Raw genomic sequence first — 19,506 nt, 5'->3', positions numbered from 1 at the left:
GAAATGGGGCTAATATCTCTTCCTCTCTTTCCTGGGTGTTTATGAGAATGCACAAGAGATTGTGTCTGGAATTGTTTTTAATAATCTGACAAACACAATATTTTAAACAGTTAATGATATTAAAATTCGAAGAGGTTTGACAGCCTTGGTAAAATCTGAACCATTTGTGACTTGTTGCACTGGCTGGCTGGCAGCAACCCCTTTGCTCCCTTTCCCAGCGGCAGATGTGCTGGTCCAGCCTCATTTTAGGGGAGGAGTCAGATCTGGTGGTTGCTCAGGGCTGGCTTTGTGTGCAGCAGTCGTAAGACAGTCAGATGGGCTTCCGTTTGGTAGACGTGACCCACGTTGTGTCAGACGAACGACTTCGTATTGTTTCGATAACTTGGTAGGAAAGAAATTGCGTGGTGATTATTAAATACTTTTTAACAGATAATGGTGTGCCCCATATATCGAGTATACAGGAATATAAGGTAAAACCTGATCATTCTGCCATAAAAAACAATTTAAATGTGCTGAGCCTATATAGTTGACTTCTTGATTGAGAACAGAAGGCTTTGCTTTTAGTGCTTAATTTTTGCCGATACAAAGAAGCTGGTAAATTGCTTTTCACAGTTTTCAGCAAAGGAGTCTTGATTTTGACTCAGATGTTGATTTTCTGTCTCAAAGTGTCATTTCCTGTGTATTATCTGGTAATTTGCCATGGTGAGGTACAAAATATAGCCTCATTAGGTTTAAATATGTGATATGCTTTTGTTGTAGACATAAAACAGATTTGCTCTAATGTGAATTACTAACGTGCTTTTGAAATTAAATCAAGTGATTCATTCATTTGTGCTTCTTTATTATCTATTACAAGAACTCCATCAGAATTCAGTCTTTGCCTTTTATAGGACAGAGGTCCCATTTTGAGATTTTTATCATCAACATACACTTGCAGAGAGGTCTTTAGTTTTGAAAGTGTTTTCATGTACACCAACCTTTTAATGATGCAAGGAGATATGGCCTTGTTTTACAGATGGGAACTGAGGCTGGGGGAGGGGAGTGATGTGCCCAGAGTCACAGCTGATCCAGCACCCATGCTGTGACTGCAGAATCTGCTGGGGAAGCTGGGACATGAGGAGGAGGCAGGGTGGCATTCCCAGGACCGGGCTCTGTGATGGCCACTGCCCAGTCCAGGGGTCAGACCTTGGCTGCACATCAGAGTCCTCTGGGATGCCCGGGTGTCTGGAGCAGCCCGGGCATCAGTGTAGTTTACAGCTTCACAAGGGCCCCTGTGGGCAGGTGGGGCATTCATCACAGCCTGGGCCCACCAGCAGCCTAAAGGGGCTAGGCTGGGCAGACGTCAGGAGCAGCGGGCAGTGGAGCTGATTCCTGAGAGTCTGTGTACAGCTGGTGAGGAGGTGTGGAGGGGGAGGCCGGGGAAAAGCTCTAAACACTCGGGCAGGGCTGTCTGTTAGAATTTTGACAGGTTTTGGTCAGTCGGAGATCTTGAACAAAAGTGTTTCTTCTTTTTGGTCATAATTCTGGTATGTCTTAGAATCCTGGGTACTTAACTTTACATTTTCTCAGTGACAATGACATTAGATGATGGCACAGCTTCCCTCTGTCAGAATCATTCGCTCTAGTATGAGTAAAGCTGATAGTTTTTTTTAAAAAACAGATAAAATTGCGAGCCAGCCCTGATGGCTACTTTAACCTACTGGTTAAAGTTTGGCGTGCTCACCGTTTCAACGGCCCAGGTTCGTTACCCGCTCGTGGAACCACACCACCTGTCTGCCAGTTGCCATGCTGTGGTGGTGGCTCACATAGAAGAAGTAAAAGGATTTACAACTAGGATATACAACCATGTGCTGGGGCTTTGGGGAGAAAAAACAAAACAAAACAGGTAAAATTGGGTTGGCAATACAGGACTTCAAGTCATCACTGGTTGACGTTTGCTACCTGCGGTAAGTTACGCCATCTCCATGTGGGTGTTTTGTTTCTTTCATTTGAGTCTACTGCGTGGCTCTCTGGCACTTCCTTCTCAGGTGGGCTTTAGTGTACTGAGTGTGGAGAGAACCATCTTTCACAGTGGTCGAAGTCATGATGAGACAAGCTAATGGATTTGGCACAGTCAAGTTAGCACAGTGCCTGCGGGCCTGCTCTTTGGTCAGCTGGAACAAATGTCCACGGTAGTTTGGTTGGTAGATACGGCTCTGCAGAAGGCAAAGGTACGCCCGCTGCAGGCTTCCAGAAATTAGGGTACCCTCACACTGGCTTGCCACCTGGCCCCTTTCCTCCTGGTGTCACCGTAGCTGGTTTGAGTGAGTTGAGGACGAGCCTTTTTTTCTGTGAGGGATAATCCATAAAACAGACTGGGAATAATAAAACAGTGGACTATTAAAAAGTAGAGCTCCTGTCACCTGGAGGTCATGCCCTGAGGGCCCCACGTAAAGAAAGTTTGCAGAAGCCTGAGGTTGGGGACCACACGGCCAACTGGCTTCTGCAGTGGCTAGTTTGCCTTAGTTATAAGATTTCTCTTTGTTTACTTTAAAGGAAGGGATAAATAACTGGCTTCAAATGATCTGAAAATTGTGGGTATAGGTTGATGTTCAAACCTGCGAGTTTTGAGATTAGGATTTGAGGCTTCCTTCTCCCTCCCTTCTGGAGGGAAGGTTAGCCCTGGCTCCTGGCTGGGCAAAGGGGGAGTTCAAACGCAGCTCAGAGTAGGGGTGCTGTGAGGCTGCCCTCCCCAACGAATGGAATGAATGGAATGCATTCGTTCCATTTCTGACCTCTGCCTGTGAGGCCAGGTGGGCTGGATGCATCTGGAGGCCTAAGTATTTTGGCGAAGCCTGACTTTGACGTGCTCTGGTCCGTATTTAAATGTAATTGAGGGTGGATGGGAGCTCAGAGCATGGGGGCCTCCCCTTCTCTTGCTGCATCATCTTGCGTAGGTCATGTGGGCCCCATCCAGCTGTGTCTGAGGCCCTGTCTGGCTCTGAGACTGTCACTCCAGGTGTGCCTGCCATCTTGTTAATGTATGGGGTCAACAGCGCTAGGTGAACTCATTTATCTTGAAAGGATGGCTTTCAGAATCAGCGAATAAATTAAATGTCTGTGGCATGGTTGCCACCGCTGTCACTGAATTAAATGACCAGAAGGAGGCAAGTCAAGGCAGCAAAAATGAATGAGGATTTGGAATTACAGTTACTCTCATCACTGAAGGATGCCAAAAGTAATTCGTTTTGGTTGTTCACATTGATTATGTTTACTACAGTGTGCTCAATTGCCATACATATTTAATGCAGATTTTCTGTTTCCTATGAATTATCAAGTCCATATTTTCTAAAGGCGACAACGTATGTTGTACTAATCCGTAGTCTGAAGAGGGACTGGAGAGGACAAAGTCCCAAGTGAGTGGCCCTTGCATTCGCACTGGTCTTACCAGCACAGCGTATCTGGGCTCTTCTCTCCTCTGAGGGAAGCTCCTGGGCTTCTCCTCTGTGGTTCAGCCTTGCACTGCTTCCAAACAAGTACAAACTCTGTCTTCTCCAGGGACCTTCTAGCTCAGCGGTCTCCTCCTTCCCCAGGGTTCCCAGCACAGCATGTCCATCCTTAACCTTGTTTTTCCTTCGTAGGTGGGGCTACGGGGAGGTTCTCCTTCTCCTGGGTGGGTCTGTGGAAGGATGCTCCCTTTCCTGAGGGGGCTTATGGGGGGTTCTCCCTCTCCTGGGTGGGGCTGTGGGGGGTGCTCCCTCTCTTGGATGGGTCTGTGGGGGGTGCTCCCTCTCTTGGGTGGATTTTTGGGGCAGGCTCCCTCTCCTGGCTGGGTCTGGAGGGGTGGTCCCAGCACCGTCCCACCCCATCTGTCCCAACTATACATATGTTTAGCCTCAAAGGCAGCAGAGAGAACTTGGGTGGACAGCCACCAATCAGAAGAAAGCCCAGCTGGTGGGTGAGTGCCCTCTGAGGTGGGATGCTGCTGGCTCTGCCGGTTCAGGATGTGGATACAGGCTGGCCTGTTTCCGGCTGCCTTGGTCTTGTATCCATTTTAGGTAGTAGCTAACGGCTGGAAAAGCTTCCGAGGGCTTTATGGAAGTAACTTAGACTAGTCAGACCACTCAGTGAGGGAGACTCCTCACAGTGTTCACCTCACCTTCCTGACTCTCCCTTTAATAGGTAGAGCAACAGCCATTGCTTTGAGATGGTCAGTTCTTTGTTCACGTTTATTCATAACTTTATTCATCCACGAAAGGTCAAGATGCTCAATAGCAGACGTGTCTCCCGCCCAGTGCTGTAATGATTACTCACACATGAGGATGGATCTCTGGGCTTTCATCAGCAAGCTTGAGACCACAGGGTAATCGAGTGGGAGGGGGCTCCCTCAGGGGTCAAGAACCCGAATAATTCCCATTGGAGGACTCAGTCCCATATGTTTAGACCCTGAATCAGGTGCACAACATCAGTAAAATTCATTAAGTTTAGAAGAAAATGCAATCTATTTAATCTAGTCACGGGGCGGTGGCTTCCGTCCCAGCTATTCTGTCATGAACCCACGGGCACTTCCATTCTGCTCACTCATGAGATACTATTTCCGAAGGCCCAGAGGGTCTGTGACAGCCGGGAACGGAGCTGGGACTGAGGGCAATAAAGAGCACAGGTGATGCGTGATCATCCCAGCTGCAGTCTTGCTGAGAGGAAGTCAGTGACAAAGGAGAACGGGCACCTCGAACCTCTGGAGCCAAGGGATGACCCAGACTTCAGAGTAGCAGCTCAGAGTCTGAAACAAAGAGGGGCACCTGAGAACTGCCCTGCCTGTCACAGGGGCCGCCCTCCTGATGTACCCTGCAGAGGCCAGTGGCCCGTGCTGCTACCTGTGGGGCAGTGTGTGCGTGTATGCGCATGTGTGCATATGTGTACGTGTGCATTTTCTTTACTGAGGAGTTCTCTCCCTGCCCCGAGTTTTTTCACACCTACAGAAAAGCTGAAAGAATAATTCAAGAATATATACTTTTCACCTATATTTATGATTAAATTTGTCACATTTGCTCTCTCCATGTATGTGTACGTGTGTATATATATTTAATTTCTTATATACATATATACACGATTTCTTATATATATAAGCTCTTTGTTGGCTCGAACCTCCTCCACCTCAAACCCACAGCATTTATTGCCTGGACATGTGCCTCTTGGAGCGAGGGGGCAGGGTGGGTCGTTGGCAGCATTCTCTGGGAGTCTGCCCTCTGTTCTCCCGGGTCTGTGGGCACTGCACCGGGCTGGGAGTCCCGGTCTCCTCAGGAGTGAGAGGGGAACTGGCGGAGAAGTGACCAAGGGGTTCTTCCCAAAGGCCTGGAGAGGGGTGGGGCCGGGACGGCAGCAAGCAGGTCTGAGGAAGACAGACCCCTTTGTTTACCCGCTTTAAGGTGCCGTTGGTTTGGAAGTCGCAGTTGTCCAGACTAGGGTGCTTGGTTTTCTTGCAGGTGGTTCTGCCAATTTCCACGTCGAGCATGTACTTCAGGCCTTTCACTATCTAAAGAGAACAGCGGGCCCGGCAGGGGTTATTTGGTCCAGCACAGAAGGGAAGGGCAGCTCCTCCACCAGCAGGAGGCAGCATGAAGACAGGTGGTAAAGATGCCCAGCTGTGCCCCCTAAAAAGGGAGTGAGCGGTGTGGAGGGAATATCTAGAACTTACCAGAAGAGCTCTGGGAAGGAAGCCACCACTTGGAGCCCAGACCCCTCCCTGTCCCTTCCTTATTCACTCATCTTCTCATTCCTGCTCATGTGCCAGCTCTCTGTTCTGGGGACGAGAGGTGGGCTTTGTGTCTTGTCCTAGGATGTCTCCTTCCTGCCCAGAACTCTCCATCAGGGGGCACATCAGACTAGGGTTGCCTGGCCCCCAGCCAAAGATGAAGTCCTACCCCCACCCCACCCCTGCCCCCGTGCCCTAACCACCACCCTCGGTCTGTGCTGACTGCTAGCCCCTGCCCTGGGTGGCAACGGTGGGTTTGTTGTTTTTGTTTTCAGTTTCAAAATAGCCCTTCTCCACTTGGACATGGGACCAACCTAGGTCATTCTCCTCATTTGTGGTCTCAGAGGAGTTGGAGAAAAATTCCTCAGTTTTTAGTCTCAGTCCCACCAAGTACTAAGTGAAATAAAGTCGTTCCCAACATCACTGAGGGACAACTTCCCGTCCTCCCTCACAAAGCCCTTGCGCCTCGGTCGGGCACAGAGCATCTCATCCTTGCAGCCCTCCTGCAGGAGGGGGAGAGCCTGCGAGCAGAGACCCCATGGTCCTTGGGGCTGAGCCCTTGAGGTGATGACACTTTGGCTCTTTCCGTGGAAAGCCTTATAAAGCCCATCCCACACAAGACTGCCTTTCTACAACATGCTCTTCTAAGTGTAGAAACATACTGCTCTTAAATAGTTTGCAATTGCCAAAAAGCATAAAGATTATAAACATCGCCTGTAATCCTGTGACGGGGGGGGTAACCTTTAGAACATGTCAACACTGTTAGCCACTGCAGCCTCTCCTTCCGTGCTCCACTGCACATCCACGCGAGTGTGTGGGTCCTGTCCCAAGCCAGCCTCCACAGCAATGAATGTGACACTTGCTGTTGAATGGCTGCATGCTATCCCTGGGTTTAGCAAAAGGCAGGGACCGCCGGGTAGCCACCTCCTGATCCCACCTCCTCACTGCTCTGCATCCCATAGCCTGCACTGACCCTGTGTTGTCGGGGAGAGAGGTGACAAGGCCTGCTCTGCCCCCTAAGGTCCCCCTAGGAGGGAGAGTGCCACCCTCTGTAAGAGGTCACTGAGGAGGTGTGGACTTCCCAGTGTGTGCAACTTCACAGGCGTGACATTTGGGCGGGCTGAGGGTTTGTGTGTCGGGGAGGGGGCGCAGCCTGGGCACAGCTCTGCAAAGGGCAAGAACACGGCAGGCCGGGTGGAGAATGGCGAGAAGTCCTGTGGGGCTGTGGTGCAGGCGGGGGCGGGGCAGAGCAGGCAGCTCTGAGGGACCGGGGGCCAGCTCCAGGGTTCACACCTTCCTCAGTTTGGCTCCTCCCCTGCGGCCTTCAGCCCCCACCTACAGTAGCCTGTTCAGCTCCTGCCCTCCTCGGTCCCAGTCCTGTTGTGCTGTGGGCCACTGGCCTGGTGGCTCTGCCCAGGAGAAGCATGGTATACGTAACAGGCTCCGGGCCTTTGTGCTCCACTCTGGGTGACGCTGCTTTTGGCTGCTCACAGGCTATTTGTGGCTGCTGCTGTCAGCCTCCTGGCCCGGGTCTGTGTTCTGGATGGTCCGGGCACTAGACAGGTGGGCCCTGGTAAGATAGGAGGCGCTACAGCCTGGCGTCCTAGGGGTGTCCCCCAGACGCAGGAGGCAGAAGCCAGACCCTCACCTGGACCAGGGCTCTGCTGATGTGGGACTCCTTGAAGAGGAAGATGTCGTCTGTGCAGTTGTTGAACCTTTCAACACTGTGTCTGGCCGCTTTGAGGACTCCTGCGTCATTGGTCTTGATTGTTTTGGGAAATCCTGGCTTCACATCTGAGTTAAGGATCTGGGAACAAAAATCTGAGAGAGAAACACAGAACCAGACAAGAACAATGCTGTTAGCAGGGCCCTCGGTCCAGGAGTCACACCTCATGCCTTGGTGCAGTTTTCCTCCCTGCTCCCAATGTGGCCTCCTGCCCACCCACCCCTGCCTGTCCACCCCTCACCCCAACAGTGCATTTGCTGTGCATACCCATGGTTACACATACGTAGAGCTGAGGACCATGTGCAGTGGGTGCTACAATGATGGATAAGATGTAGTCCCTGTCCCCCTGTCCCTGCTCACACAGCCCCTTTCAGGACCCAGGGTTATTTCCAACATGTGTTAAAGAAAACCTGAACACATCCCCAGGTGGTGGAGCCTCTGGACAAGATGAGGCCTCAAGGTATTAGGAGAGGTCGCCCCAGCTGGCCTTCAAGGCTGCCATCTGGCCCCGACGACTCAGCTTTGTCCCCAAGAAGTGAACTATGAGGAAGTGCCCAAAGGCCCGTCCTGCCTTCTCACTTCTAAGGAGGCTGCTGCCATCCTCCACCTCAGTGACTCTTGTCAGAATCTTCCCAGGTTCCAGGGCAGCCCACCCAGAGGGGCCCCCACTTCCAGAGAACCCTGCTCCCCCAGGGCCTCCACTCCCCGAGGGCCCCTGCTCCCAGAGGACCCCCGCTCCCCAAGAACCCCCGCTCCCCGAGGGCCCCTGCTCCCAGAGGACCCCCGCTCCCCGAGGGCCCCCACTCCCTGACGACCCTGCTCCCCAGCAGCACCATAGCACCTGGTGCCCTGCATGTGCTGCCTCCTGCCATGCTGTTTGGGGTACAAGTCTGTGGATGGAGGCCAGGCCTGGGCGACTTCATCCCACACAGCTCCACTACAGAGTGGGCACTCAGTGGAGGAGGGACAGATGGCTGGATTTCTTCCACCCTTCCATGCTCTTCCTGCTCCGAGGAGGCCCCAATTTGGATAAAAGACGGCGGAAGCAACATGAGGGATTCTCTCCCAACAGTCATGTCACCCAGCATCCGACAGAGCCAGGCAGAACAGGAACCCCATACCCCTCCTCTGCTCTCCATGTCATCCACTCCCAGCTCCACAGAAGCAGAGCCTGGGCAGACCCGAGACCCCTCCCTGAAGAAGCCCTGGACCTCACCCCATCGTCCAGCTCGCTCACAGGTGCGTGCCGGGCCCCGTCTGAGTCCTTGTCCTTGTCCTGCAGGCTCAGGGACGCAGAGGCTCCCGCGGCCTGGAGCTCACGTTCCACATGGAAACAGGCAAGAGAAACATCAGAGCAGCAGGAGAGGCGGGGCAGGAACCGTGTGGGGTCTGTCTGCGGGAACGAGGGTCAGGCTGTGCCATCTGCGCAGATCCCGACGGGGTCTGAGAGCGAGCAGTGGTGTCCAAAGCCTCAGGGGACCAGAGTGCCGAGAGTGAGGCCGGGCCTTGCGTGGGTGTTTGCTAATTCAAGTTATGAACTTTGGATTTTATTATAAAGAAAATAGGATACCAAAAGCCCCACAGACTCTGTGTAGCAACAACTATGGCAGCCTTTTCTGGTTGATGGCTCGTGAGTGACTGGACTTTAGGATTCTCCATGTTTCTCAATTTTTCTACAATGGCCATGGACTACCTGTATATTCAAATAACAAAAAGTTTAAAGCTTTGGGGAAAAATCTAAATAAATTGAGGAGACAAAGAGAATGGGGAAGAGCGTTTTTGGATTTGTAAGCTGCTTCTCTTTACTAAGAATTTCCCCTAGATTCTCCTGAAATATTGGTGTGCCAGAGATGATCCAGAGCTGAGCTGTCCCACAAGGCAGGCACCGGCCAAGTCTGCTGTTTTATTACATAAGTTAAATGGAAGGTAAGGTTCAGCTCCTCAGTGGCACGTGGCCCTGTCTGGTGTAGAGAGGGATGTTGCATCCTTGCAGAGGGTGCCACTGGACTGCACTGCCCTGGAGAACTGCTCTGCTTCCCGTGGCCATGAGGCGGGGCAGCAGCTGTGGCACAGGCCTCTGCGTTCAGTCAGGGAGGCCGGGTTTAGCTCATCTGTGGAGGTGCCACAGCAGCAGGTCGTGGAAACCCGGAGCCTGTGGGCAGCAGCGGCGCTGACCAGACAGGCTTCCAGGCTTAGAGTACGGACAGCAAGGAGATCCCTGTCCCCTCCCCCTCCTCACTGGCAGCCTCTGCTGAGCCTGGAGACCCGGGTGTATTTGGGTTGTAGACACGTACTGTCTGGGAAGATAACGGTGGCAGAGAATTCCAGCTTTCAGGGACTGAGACCCAGCTGGTTCCCTGGGTTGTGAAGAAATGTGAGTGGTAGGCAGGAAAACAGCAGCATGAACTGACAGGGCGCACGGCTTGAACAGAAGTGTTATTCCCGTGGAATGTCCCACTGGGGACAAGCAATCCCCTGTTCACGGGGACTGACAGAAGGGAGCTGAGAGGAATTAGGGGCTGGCAATCAGGGCGGGTGGGCTAGCTAGGGTGGGCACAGGAAGCCTGAACTGCGGGAGGATTTGCCCCCAGCAGGATGGCACTATGTGCCTGCTCTGGCCCGCTGGTAAGGGCTGCGCCTTAGAGCCCTGGGGGGCTGCAGCCTTGGGAGGAGAGAGGCGACAGCTTTATAGATGGGTGCAGGGTCTCTGAAGCAGACTGTCCATATGGTCCCAGGGTGGGGTCAGTCTCTCGGGGAGGGGCCTGGGTGACACGAGTGACAGAACAGGGTGAGATGAGAGGCCCTGCCAGGGTGTAAGATCTTACCAGCTTAGAGAGCAGGGTTCCAGAGGAGGCCATTTCCACCCTCACATGAGGTCTGCCCTCCCTAGAACCTGGACATCTGACCCCGCTGCCCCGAGTGCGAAAGCCAGGACAGTGGGGCATCTGGCTGGCCCATGCACCGCGTAGCCCACTGCCGGTCTCCTCTCCCCTGTGGGCAGTGCAGCAGAAGGAATGCTGGGAGGGGACTGAGGAGGCATGGGTCCAGCTAAGTTCTGCAACCCTGAGGGGCGTCCCACCATCGGGGGAGGGCTGGCACTGCCTGACCAAGCAGGACCGCCTGGCCAACGGGTCTTCCCCAGCTGGTTCCCTGGGCTGGAAGGCAAAAACGTCAGGACCAAGCTCCTGGTTCCTTTGTGAGGCTCCCTATACTTTAGCACCCTGAAGAACCTGGTCCTCTGTCCCCCCTGAAACTAGCACATCACTGGGGCCCTTCCCAACATAGAGGTAAGGCCATCTGCTGGTCTGCATTTTCCCCACAACTTTGTCCCCACAACCATCCTCTGGGATTTCCTTTGCAATAATCCAGCCCTCGTATGACCTCCCCACAGAAGCTAGGCTGAAACCTTCACTCAAGGTCTCTGAAGATGGAAATAAGGAAAAGCGCCAGCAGCCGGGTTAGTCGGGCTGGGTTAGCCCTGGAACCTGCATTTCCCCAGACTCCCCAGGTGGCTCTGACCCAGGTGGCGCTGGGAGGTCTCCTGGTGCCAAGCGTACTGATGCTAACTTGCGGGGACCGGGGCTTACTGACGACAGGAAGCTGAGTGTGGATTTCAGTCTTAACAAAAAATGTTTTGGAAAACAGCTTGGTTTCTGCCCATCACTGTAGTCTGAACAGCTAAGAGAGAAGCCACCTTTGTGGACAGATCGAGCCTTCAGTGTATTGTTGTTAGAGATTAGAGGACCGCCTCCCCGACCCCATGGATTAATATGGCTATTTTTCTTTGTTATAAATTGCATTTATTGCTTTTACTGATTATAAGCTTACCTATTTTGGGTAGGAAATTTGTAAAATACAGAATAGTATAACAAAAACATTAGAAATCCTTGTCAATATCTCATATGGTTCATAGGTAACCACTGTTAACTGTTTTTTTAAAAAAACAGATTAATTTAATTTCACTCGAATTTAACAGAATTAAAAAAATGAAGTGAAACTAGGTTACAGGGAACCTCAAATGAATGTGCTTCCAAACATGTGATGTCAGTTCCTAAGCGATTTCGGTACAGTTACAAAAAGGTTATGAAAAACATCGAAGTTGGTTTACTTTTATTTAACTACATGTTTCCTAAAATGTAGGCTTCACCTCAGTAAAGCCTCATCAGCACAGGTATCTAAACAAACAAGGAAGGCTCCATTTCTAATTTTAAACAAGTTTAAAGGTCAAACCTATTTTTAGGATGGTTCTTCAGGAGAAGTCAACAGGGAAGGCTGATCATGAGGAAATCAGCGTCCCAAAGGGGCAGGTCTCCTTCAGGGACGAGAGCGCTGAGCACATGGAGGGGGCCCTGCCCAGCCCCTCCCACCCCTCAGTGGGGCCTCCCTGTCCTCAGGCACCAGGATCTGGGGTTTGTGCCCGCAGCTGAAGTCTGGGGGCGAGGCGAGTGCGAGCTGTTCTCTGAAGGCCCCTCTGCTTCCCCTTCTTCTCACTCTTCTGCAGGGGCGTGCATGTCCCCATCCTTCAGTTGAGGAAACTGAGGCCTCAAAGGAGTGCAGGGCGGGTTTAAACTCAGGTTGAACTCATTCCAGAGACCACGCTCTTGTTTACTCATTACAGAAGTGTTTCTTGTAGGTGCTGTGGGCAATGCTAAGATGACTCAGAGACAGGAGGAAGGGAGCGCACAGTCCACAAGAGGAGGCGGCCTGTGGACTCAGCGGGGCAGGTTCCAGGAGTGACTCTAACCTGCCTGCACGTGCGTACAGAGAGCTGAGGGAGGGCGGCTGGGGGACCAGTTAGAAAGCAGCGGAGACGACCGAGGTGAGGGGGCAAGAGAGCTGAGCATGGAGGCAGAAGTGACAGGACTCAGTGGGAGGCTGGGTGTGGGGCCAGTGGGGGCCCCGTGACTCAGAGTGGTGGCATGGTGACGGCCTGGGTGACGTGAACAGAGAGGCAATCAGTAGAGGAGTAGCTGTGTGAGAAGAAACAGAAAACTCTTCTGCACAGGAACAGTGCTGGGGTGGGGACAGGACAGGCAGCTCAGAAAGGAGTGAAGGACTGCCAATGAGCAGGACTCCCTCCCTCCCCGCCTGCCCCAGGCCGGCCTACCCGGGACAGCCCACAGAGAAGACATCAGGGCCCCAGGGCCGGAAATGCAGCGCTGAGCCCTCCGGGGGGAGGGACGTGAGCCACACACAGCCACGTCTACCGCCAGTGGGAAGCCCTCTGGGAACAGAGAAGATGGAGGTGGGTAAACCCCGACAGGTGGCCAGGATGGCTCTGTGAGGAAGGAGAGAAGACGCAGGAATTCGCTCCCCAGTGCAGACGCTGCTGGACCAGCCCTGGAGGCGAGACTCTCCACAAAGGACCCCTTTACTGCTCTTAGGGAAGAAACAGCTCTTTAGCTGGTCTTGAAAAAAATGACTCTGATGGCAAGAGATTGGGAGGTCAGTGGACTTGGAGGGAATTTAGGATGACAGCGGTGCTGAGCCAGGCACTGAGCAGGGTACAACCTGCCTGCGATGGAGGTGCCGCCCCCTGGACGCACAGGTGTGACCATAGAGGAGACAGCACAGGGGAGATGCAAGATGCTGAAGGAATTGGAGGGAGGACAGCTGAATTCCAGCGGGTGTAGACCCCTCCCTGGGCTCGTGCATATTGGTGTCCTCAGGCAACAGGCCCAGTAGAGCTGGCACTAAGACCGAAAATGTAGGGGGAATCAGCTACGGAAGGGAGTCTGCAGATCTCCCCGCCCTCCCAGAGAACAGCTCCGCAGGGAGCTGCAGGGACCAGGACGACTGATTGGGGGGGGGGGGCTCCTCCGCTGTTCCGGGCCCTGCACCGATGGATTCTCTGGGCCATCCTCTTCTGTAAAATCACCCCTAGTCCTCTTCAACATTCCATGACTCAAAGAAGTCTAGGGTCACCAGCCTCTCCCTGGTGATCAGAATGGGAAGCAAAGCTTCAAGCAAACATTTTGATATCTCTCCCTTAAAAATGTAAGTTTTCCATCTAAATCACAAATGATTTCTACTCTAACATCCTGTCCTGTTCCTGCTCCACCTCCACACCCCCTTCTTCAGAACTGTAACACTGGTCCCCCGATTCCTGTGCCGGGCTCTGCGGCCCACCTCTGAGGGCTCTGACCCACGTCCTCTCTGAGTGGAGTACTTCATTTACAGACCGGCTAGACTCTTCATGAAAACATCTCTGAGTTTAAATCACATCTGCAGTTGAACAGGTGACTCCAGAGCTTGGGGACACAGCAGGAGCCAGAGTGTTAGTTGCAGCAACAGTTAACTGTTTCTATGCAGATTAAAGAGACTATAATCTGTCCTCCACTTACCACTGAGCCTACAGGCAACTGTCGAATAAGAGGTGTGGGACAAGGACTTCACAGTCAACTGACAAAGAACAGTTGGTAAAATAATCCAGTAGCAAGTGTTTTTGGTAAACATCCCTTAATTTACTTTTCTGAAAAACTATGGCACGCTGTCCTGTGCATGTCCCATAGGAGGGCACTAGAACCTAGGACACTGGCCGTCAGTCCACAGACTGAAGCCAGGCCCTCTAGAAAGGGCCCCTGCCCCCTCCAACCTGCCCCACCCCACAGGGGCCCCACCCCATGAGCTGCCCTGCTGGGGAATTCCTGCATATGGAAGAGAAAGGGGGTGCTCAGGGGAGGCTGGGGTTCCTGCCACCCTCCTCTTTCAGGAGTGTTCTAGATGTGGAGGGAGGCGGAGGAAACCCCAGCTTGTGAAACCATCCCCTAGATGGGAGCCAGGGTGCCCAAGAGCCAAACACTGCCGGTCCCTGCTGGTGCCCCTCCGCACGTCAGTTGGGTGCGCCTTCCCCTGGGGAGCGGCACTTGCCCTTCCCCAAGCAGCGCCAGAGTCATGGAGCCCTTGTCGTGGGCAGGTGCTGGGACTCTGGGGGAGGGCCCGTCGGCCGGCTCCTGGAGCTCACCGTCTAGAGGGCGGTGCCTCAGGACCGGGGTGGTGGGCAGTGAATGTCAAGCCCAGAGGTGCTGGTGTGCACTGTCTGCTCACCTGGAGATGTCGCCCTGCGCCCCTCTCACACAACACCAAAACTCAGTGACTCGGTCGTTGCCATTAATTCTATGGGGCCACACCCACCCAGCTGTGTTCTGGGGGCTCAAGTAATGAGTTAAGCACCTCCTTTCGAGGGCACACAATCCCATACTGTCCCAGCTTTGCTCGGTGAGGAAACTGAGGCAGGCAGAAGGAACTTAGGAATACAACTGACAGTAAGTACAAATGATTACATCCCAGCATGGCTGGGATGCTGTCTCCACATCCCCCCAGCAGACCCCTCACGGAGGTTTTGAGAAGGAGTGCGCTTCTCTGGTTGGAATACCCAGCTTCTTCCCCTGGCTTGTCCCCTCAGACGAGCACTAAGGGAGGGGCACAGGAAAACAGTGGTGTCCCATCAGGACAGGGCCGGGAGGAGAGGCCCTTATGAGGCTGGCAAGAGGGGTCGGGGCTGCCTGCTGTGAGCTGAGAACGATGCTCAGGGAGAGGAAGGAGGCAGGGTGTCCTGCCCCACGGCCCCCGAGCAGCACCCACTCGAGCTGGTCCCGGGACCTGAGGCAATGTCACCACAAGAGGGTGTGACCCCCTCCATGACCGAAAAACTGGAGCTGTCCCCTTGCCACTGGTCGTGCTTGAACACCTTCCACCTGGTCACCTGTGACCAGGCTCCAGCCCCCTTCCCATGAGGGAGGAGGGCAGAAACCAGCCACCTGCACTGTCCCCACTTGCTGGGCAGTGGGCTGTGACTTGAGCAGGTCACTTCAGCCCTCTGGCACCAGCTTCCTCGTTGGTTGAACGAGGTGGGGAAGGGGTCCTCCCAGTCTCCACCAGCATCCGTGGCGGATGCTTCTGGTGCTGGGAGGGCATCAGCGGCCACGTGTGGGGAGCAGGTGCTCACTGGCTGTGTGACATGGTCAAGTCACCTAACTTCACTGTGCCTCAGCTTCCCAGCGCACAGACAGCATCTCCCTTCCTTGCCTTCCCTGCCAGCGCTGGCCTGGCAGGAAGGAAGAAAGTGTCTAATCCTTAGGGTCCCTGGAGCCAAGGCACAGGACAGCAGCCTGAGGCAAGAGGAACGAGCCCTCAGATAGAAGCAGCCTAACCATCATCTCCCTGCGCTGGGTCCCTGCGGAGGGACCCTGGGGGCCTCCCTCAGGGGGCCTGTTCTCAGGTCGCTGTGCAGAACCGGGAGTGGCAGGGAACAGAACACGTTTCCCTCGTCCCCACGCGGTCCCCAGGCCCCCACCCCTGCTCCCCGCAGGCAGCCGAAGCAGGACGAGGACCCCCTGGGGCCGGCGGGTCGGGGATGGCCTGCGCCCCGGCGGGGAGGAGGCTCCAGGCTCCTGGCTCCCGGCGTCGGCCAGTCTCGGGACAGCGCCCGGGGCCGCCGGGGCCCCAGTCCCGGCGGAGGCGCGAGGGGACACTCTTACCTCGGGAAGGGCCTCCCGTGCTGCTCCAGACCAGGCCGCAGAGGGCGAGCAGCGCCCCGGCCGGCCGCATGGCTGCGCGAGGCAGGTCCGCGCTGGGGTCGGCCTGCAGGGCGCGGGGCTGCGCCCCGGGCGCAGTGCTGGGGCCCCGCCCTCCTACCGCCGGCCGGCGGGGGCTGGCGGCCCTGGGCTCGCGGGGGAGGCGGGCTGGTTTCTGGCTGAATCATTTTGACCAGAAGCTCCTCACCTCTACATTTATCGGCTACAAAGTCAACCGCTTCCTTTATAAAAGTTTCCAAACAGCGGTTCTTTGCAGGGGGAGGAGGAAGAAACATAAGACCGTGAACAAAACCCCTTGCGATGTTCTACCCTCGAAACACACATGGGACAGACGTTACGTTAAAAAAAAACCGGCAGAGATTTTCAGAAGCAGCATAACTTGGGTTTCCTTCTCCAAACCGTCCGCTTCTCAGGCCCCAGATACGGGTCTGTGTGGCCCGGGCAGGAGACTGTGGTCTGCCGGTGTGAGGGGCATCCTCAGGGAAGTGGGCAGGAAAGCTGGGTGCAGACTGCAGTTTCAGAAGATGTACATCCGCTCATCAGTGCACACCCTCCGTTGGGGCGATTTCTGCCCCTGGAATGGAGAGAGAGCAGTGTTTGCTGGTTAACGGACTGATCGTCTCCCATCTTAGGCTCCAAGCTGGCACAGGAAGAGAGGGACCAGTGTGTGGCCCAGAGGCCCTGGTGCCCTGGCAGTCTTCTCTACAACCAGCCCAGCGAGTGGGAGTGGGCGCGCTGGAGCCAGATAGTTTGTTGGAATCCAGCTCTGCCTTTTAACATCTGGGTGACTTTAGGTGGGGGACACCCTCTCTGTGCCTCAGTTTCCCCCTGATAGGGCTATGGTGAGGATGTGGGGACTCCCTCAATGTAAATGCTCAAGGCTGGGATAGAGCAAGCTGTTTGGTCTTAGCTTCAGGGCGGTTTGTGCACCCTCCTGACTTCGGGGTTACAGAGGAGGGAGGAAGGATGCCAAGCCTCGAGGCTCCCAGGCCGTCTGGGCCCGCCGACTCTCTGAACCAGGAGCCGCACTTGAACACCTCTAGCGGAAGCTCTGCCCCAAGGGGCTCCTGTGGGGTCGTACTGGATTTCAGACAGGGATGTCTGGGTTTGTGTGGCCTGGACAAGCCACATACACTTTTGGGGCCTCTAGGGTTCCTGGCTACTCAGAGACTGGTTGTTAGGACTGCTGTCAGCGCAGGCGTGGCAGACGGCGGCATCCGATAAACAGTGGCTGTGACCGCCCCATGTTCTGCTGGACCTGCTCTGCCAGTGCCGGGATGCTCACACTTTGGCAGTCATGGGCTGTGAGATGAGGGCTCCAGGGTGGTGTCTCTTCCACAGGCTCTGTGCCTTGATCACTGTGGCACGGCTAGGATTCGTCCCCAGCAGGGGTCTGGGCTGTAGGAGAGGCGGGGTGCCACGGCCTTGGTGTCCCTGCACAGTGCAGGGGCAGGTGATCATTACTGCTTGCTGTTAGCATTGTGGGTTTTCCCGCTTTCAGAGGCACTGGGTGAAGCTCAGAGGGCTTTTGAGTCTTGCCCCAGTCACTGCATCTTCTCTGGGGCTTGGCCTGTCCATCTGTGAATGTGGGTGATGGTCAGCATCGCCTCCCCCAGGCCTGTGGGGTGAACAAGGGCACAAGGAGGCCCTCATTAAGTCACAAAGGGCCTTAGGAAGGAGCTGTTACAACAGCATTGTTACAGGGTTCCCCAGGGGAAGGTATGCACGTGCACGTGTGTGTGCATGGTGTTTCTGTGCAGATGTGTGTGTCTGCATCTATCTGTGTCTGTGTGTGTGTGTGTGTGTGTGTGTGTGTGTCCAGGAATCTATCTTTGTTTCTGTTGTTATGTGTGTCTAAGTGTGAATGTGTGTATGTTTCTCAGTGTGTACGAAATGTATGTATGTGTTTATGTGCATATGTGTGTAAGTATGTGTGTTTGTGTACGTATGCTGTGATGGTTAATTTTATGTGTCAACTTAACTGGGCCATGGGGTGCCCACATATTTGGTTAAACATTACTCTGGGTGTGTCTGCAAGCGTGTTTCTGGATGAGATTAGCATTTCAGTTGGTGGACTGAGTAAAGCAGATTGTCCTCCCCAATGTGGGTGGGCCTCATCCAATCAGTTGAAAGCCTGAGTAAGATAAAAGGCTGAGTAAAAAAGAATTCTCTTGCTGCCTGACTGTCTTCAAGCTGGGACGTTTGTCTCCTCCTACCTTCAGACTGGAACTTACATCGCTGGCTCTTCTGCTTCTCAGGCCTTTGAACTTGGACTGGAGCTATACCATCAGCTCTCCTGGGTCTGGACTTCTCAGCCTCTATAATTGCACGAGCTGATTCCTTATAATAAACCTCTTCACACACAGACACACAAACACACACACACACACACTTATTGGTTCTGTTTCTCTGGAGAACCTTGACTAATACATTTGCGTACATGTGTCTGTGCCTGTATGTGTCTGTGTGTGTGTGTATTGTTTGTATGTCTGTGTCTGTGTGCTTGCACACCTGTATGTTTATATGTGTATGTGTTTCTGTGAGTCTGCGTGAAAGGCTTTGTAATGTCTCTCTGTGCATGTAAGCATGTGTGTGCAAACGTGCATATGTGTGTCTGTGTCTGTCTCTCTGCATGTGTGTGATTGTGTGTACATGTTATGTGCACTATTCCTGTCCCATCCCAGGCATGCCTGGACTGCTGTGGGGTGATGTACCGGGTGTCATTCATTCATTCGTTCATCCTTCATCCATTCGTCACTCATCCATCCTTCAGCCCCTTGCTACTTGAAGTGTGGCCCCTGGACCAGCAGAGTCAGCATTTCCGGGGGACTTGACGGACATGGAGATTCTCAGGCCACACCCCAGACCTTCCGAATCAGACTCTCTGTGAGTGAGGCCCAGGGATCTGTGTTCACCCACTCTCCAGGAGAATTGCCGGCCCCTGAGGTTTGGGAAACACTGACTGGATCCATTGTGTCACTCTTCTCCTCCTCTTTTCCCGCTGGCATGCATGATGTCCTTCTGACCTCCACTCTGTGCCCACTGCTTGGCCACCTGTCACCCACCATGTGACGAGCACAGCTTTGCCCACTAACTGAGCATAAAGCAGGGCTTCTCCATGAGACGCCTGGTCCTCGCGGGTGTGAACGGATGTGGGAGGGACGTGGGGTGGGCCAGGAAGCCTGGTTTGGAGAAGCCGAGGCCGTGTGCGTGCTCTTCCTCTCCAGCATATGTGGCCACGCCCCCAGAGCCGTCATTCTGCTGGTTCTGAAGCCGTTGAGTCTGGTGTTTCCAGCACCTCTGGAGTCAGGACTTTTAAGGCCCAGCCTTCGCTACTGAGGACCCTTCTCTCTCTGGCTCCGGGGACAGGAAGTGCTGGCCATCTCTTTTGAGGAGATCCAGACTTCTAGACCTCGGCAGTGACAGGGTGGTCTATGTCCCCTTCTCCCCGGGGCGGGTCTCCTGGGAGCTCTTCCTGCCCCACCCCCCCCCGGGGAAAAAAGAGCGAG

The 19,506-nt window shown here is 54.1% G+C and overlaps 1 protein-coding gene across 2 annotated transcripts; it reads right to left on the bottom strand.

Annotated features, from left to right (window-relative positions):
* Positions 1 to 3,650: 3,650 nt before the first annotated feature.
* Positions 3,651 to 16,037, bottom strand: CST7 (cystatin F). Of its 2 annotated transcripts, XM_058563352.1 has the most exons (4): positions 15,941 to 16,037; positions 7,383 to 7,555; positions 5,399 to 5,515; positions 3,651 to 4,762 (listed from the first exon to the last, which is right to left on the bottom strand). In XM_058563352.1, the coding sequence occupies exons 1-4, from the start codon at positions 16,008 to 16,010 to the stop codon at positions 4,685 to 4,687; spliced, it is 438 nt and encodes a 145-aa protein (XP_058419335.1). In that variant the 5' UTR covers positions 16,011 to 16,037; the 3' UTR covers positions 3,651 to 4,684. The 2 variants fall into 2 exon arrangements, with proteins under 2 accessions (XP_058419335.1, XP_058419334.1); XM_058563351.1 differs by having other exon boundaries at positions 4,670 to 5,515.
* Positions 16,038 to 19,506: the final 3,469 nt, after the last annotated feature.

The sequence above is a fragment of the Diceros bicornis genome, chromosome 19 (genome assembly GCF_020826845.1).
Source record: "Diceros bicornis minor isolate mBicDic1 chromosome 19, mDicBic1.mat.cur, whole genome shotgun sequence".
NCBI classification, from domain to species: Eukaryota; Metazoa; Chordata; class Mammalia; order Perissodactyla; family Rhinocerotidae; genus Diceros; species Diceros bicornis.
This window is presented reverse-complemented; position numbering and strand designations above follow the sequence as displayed.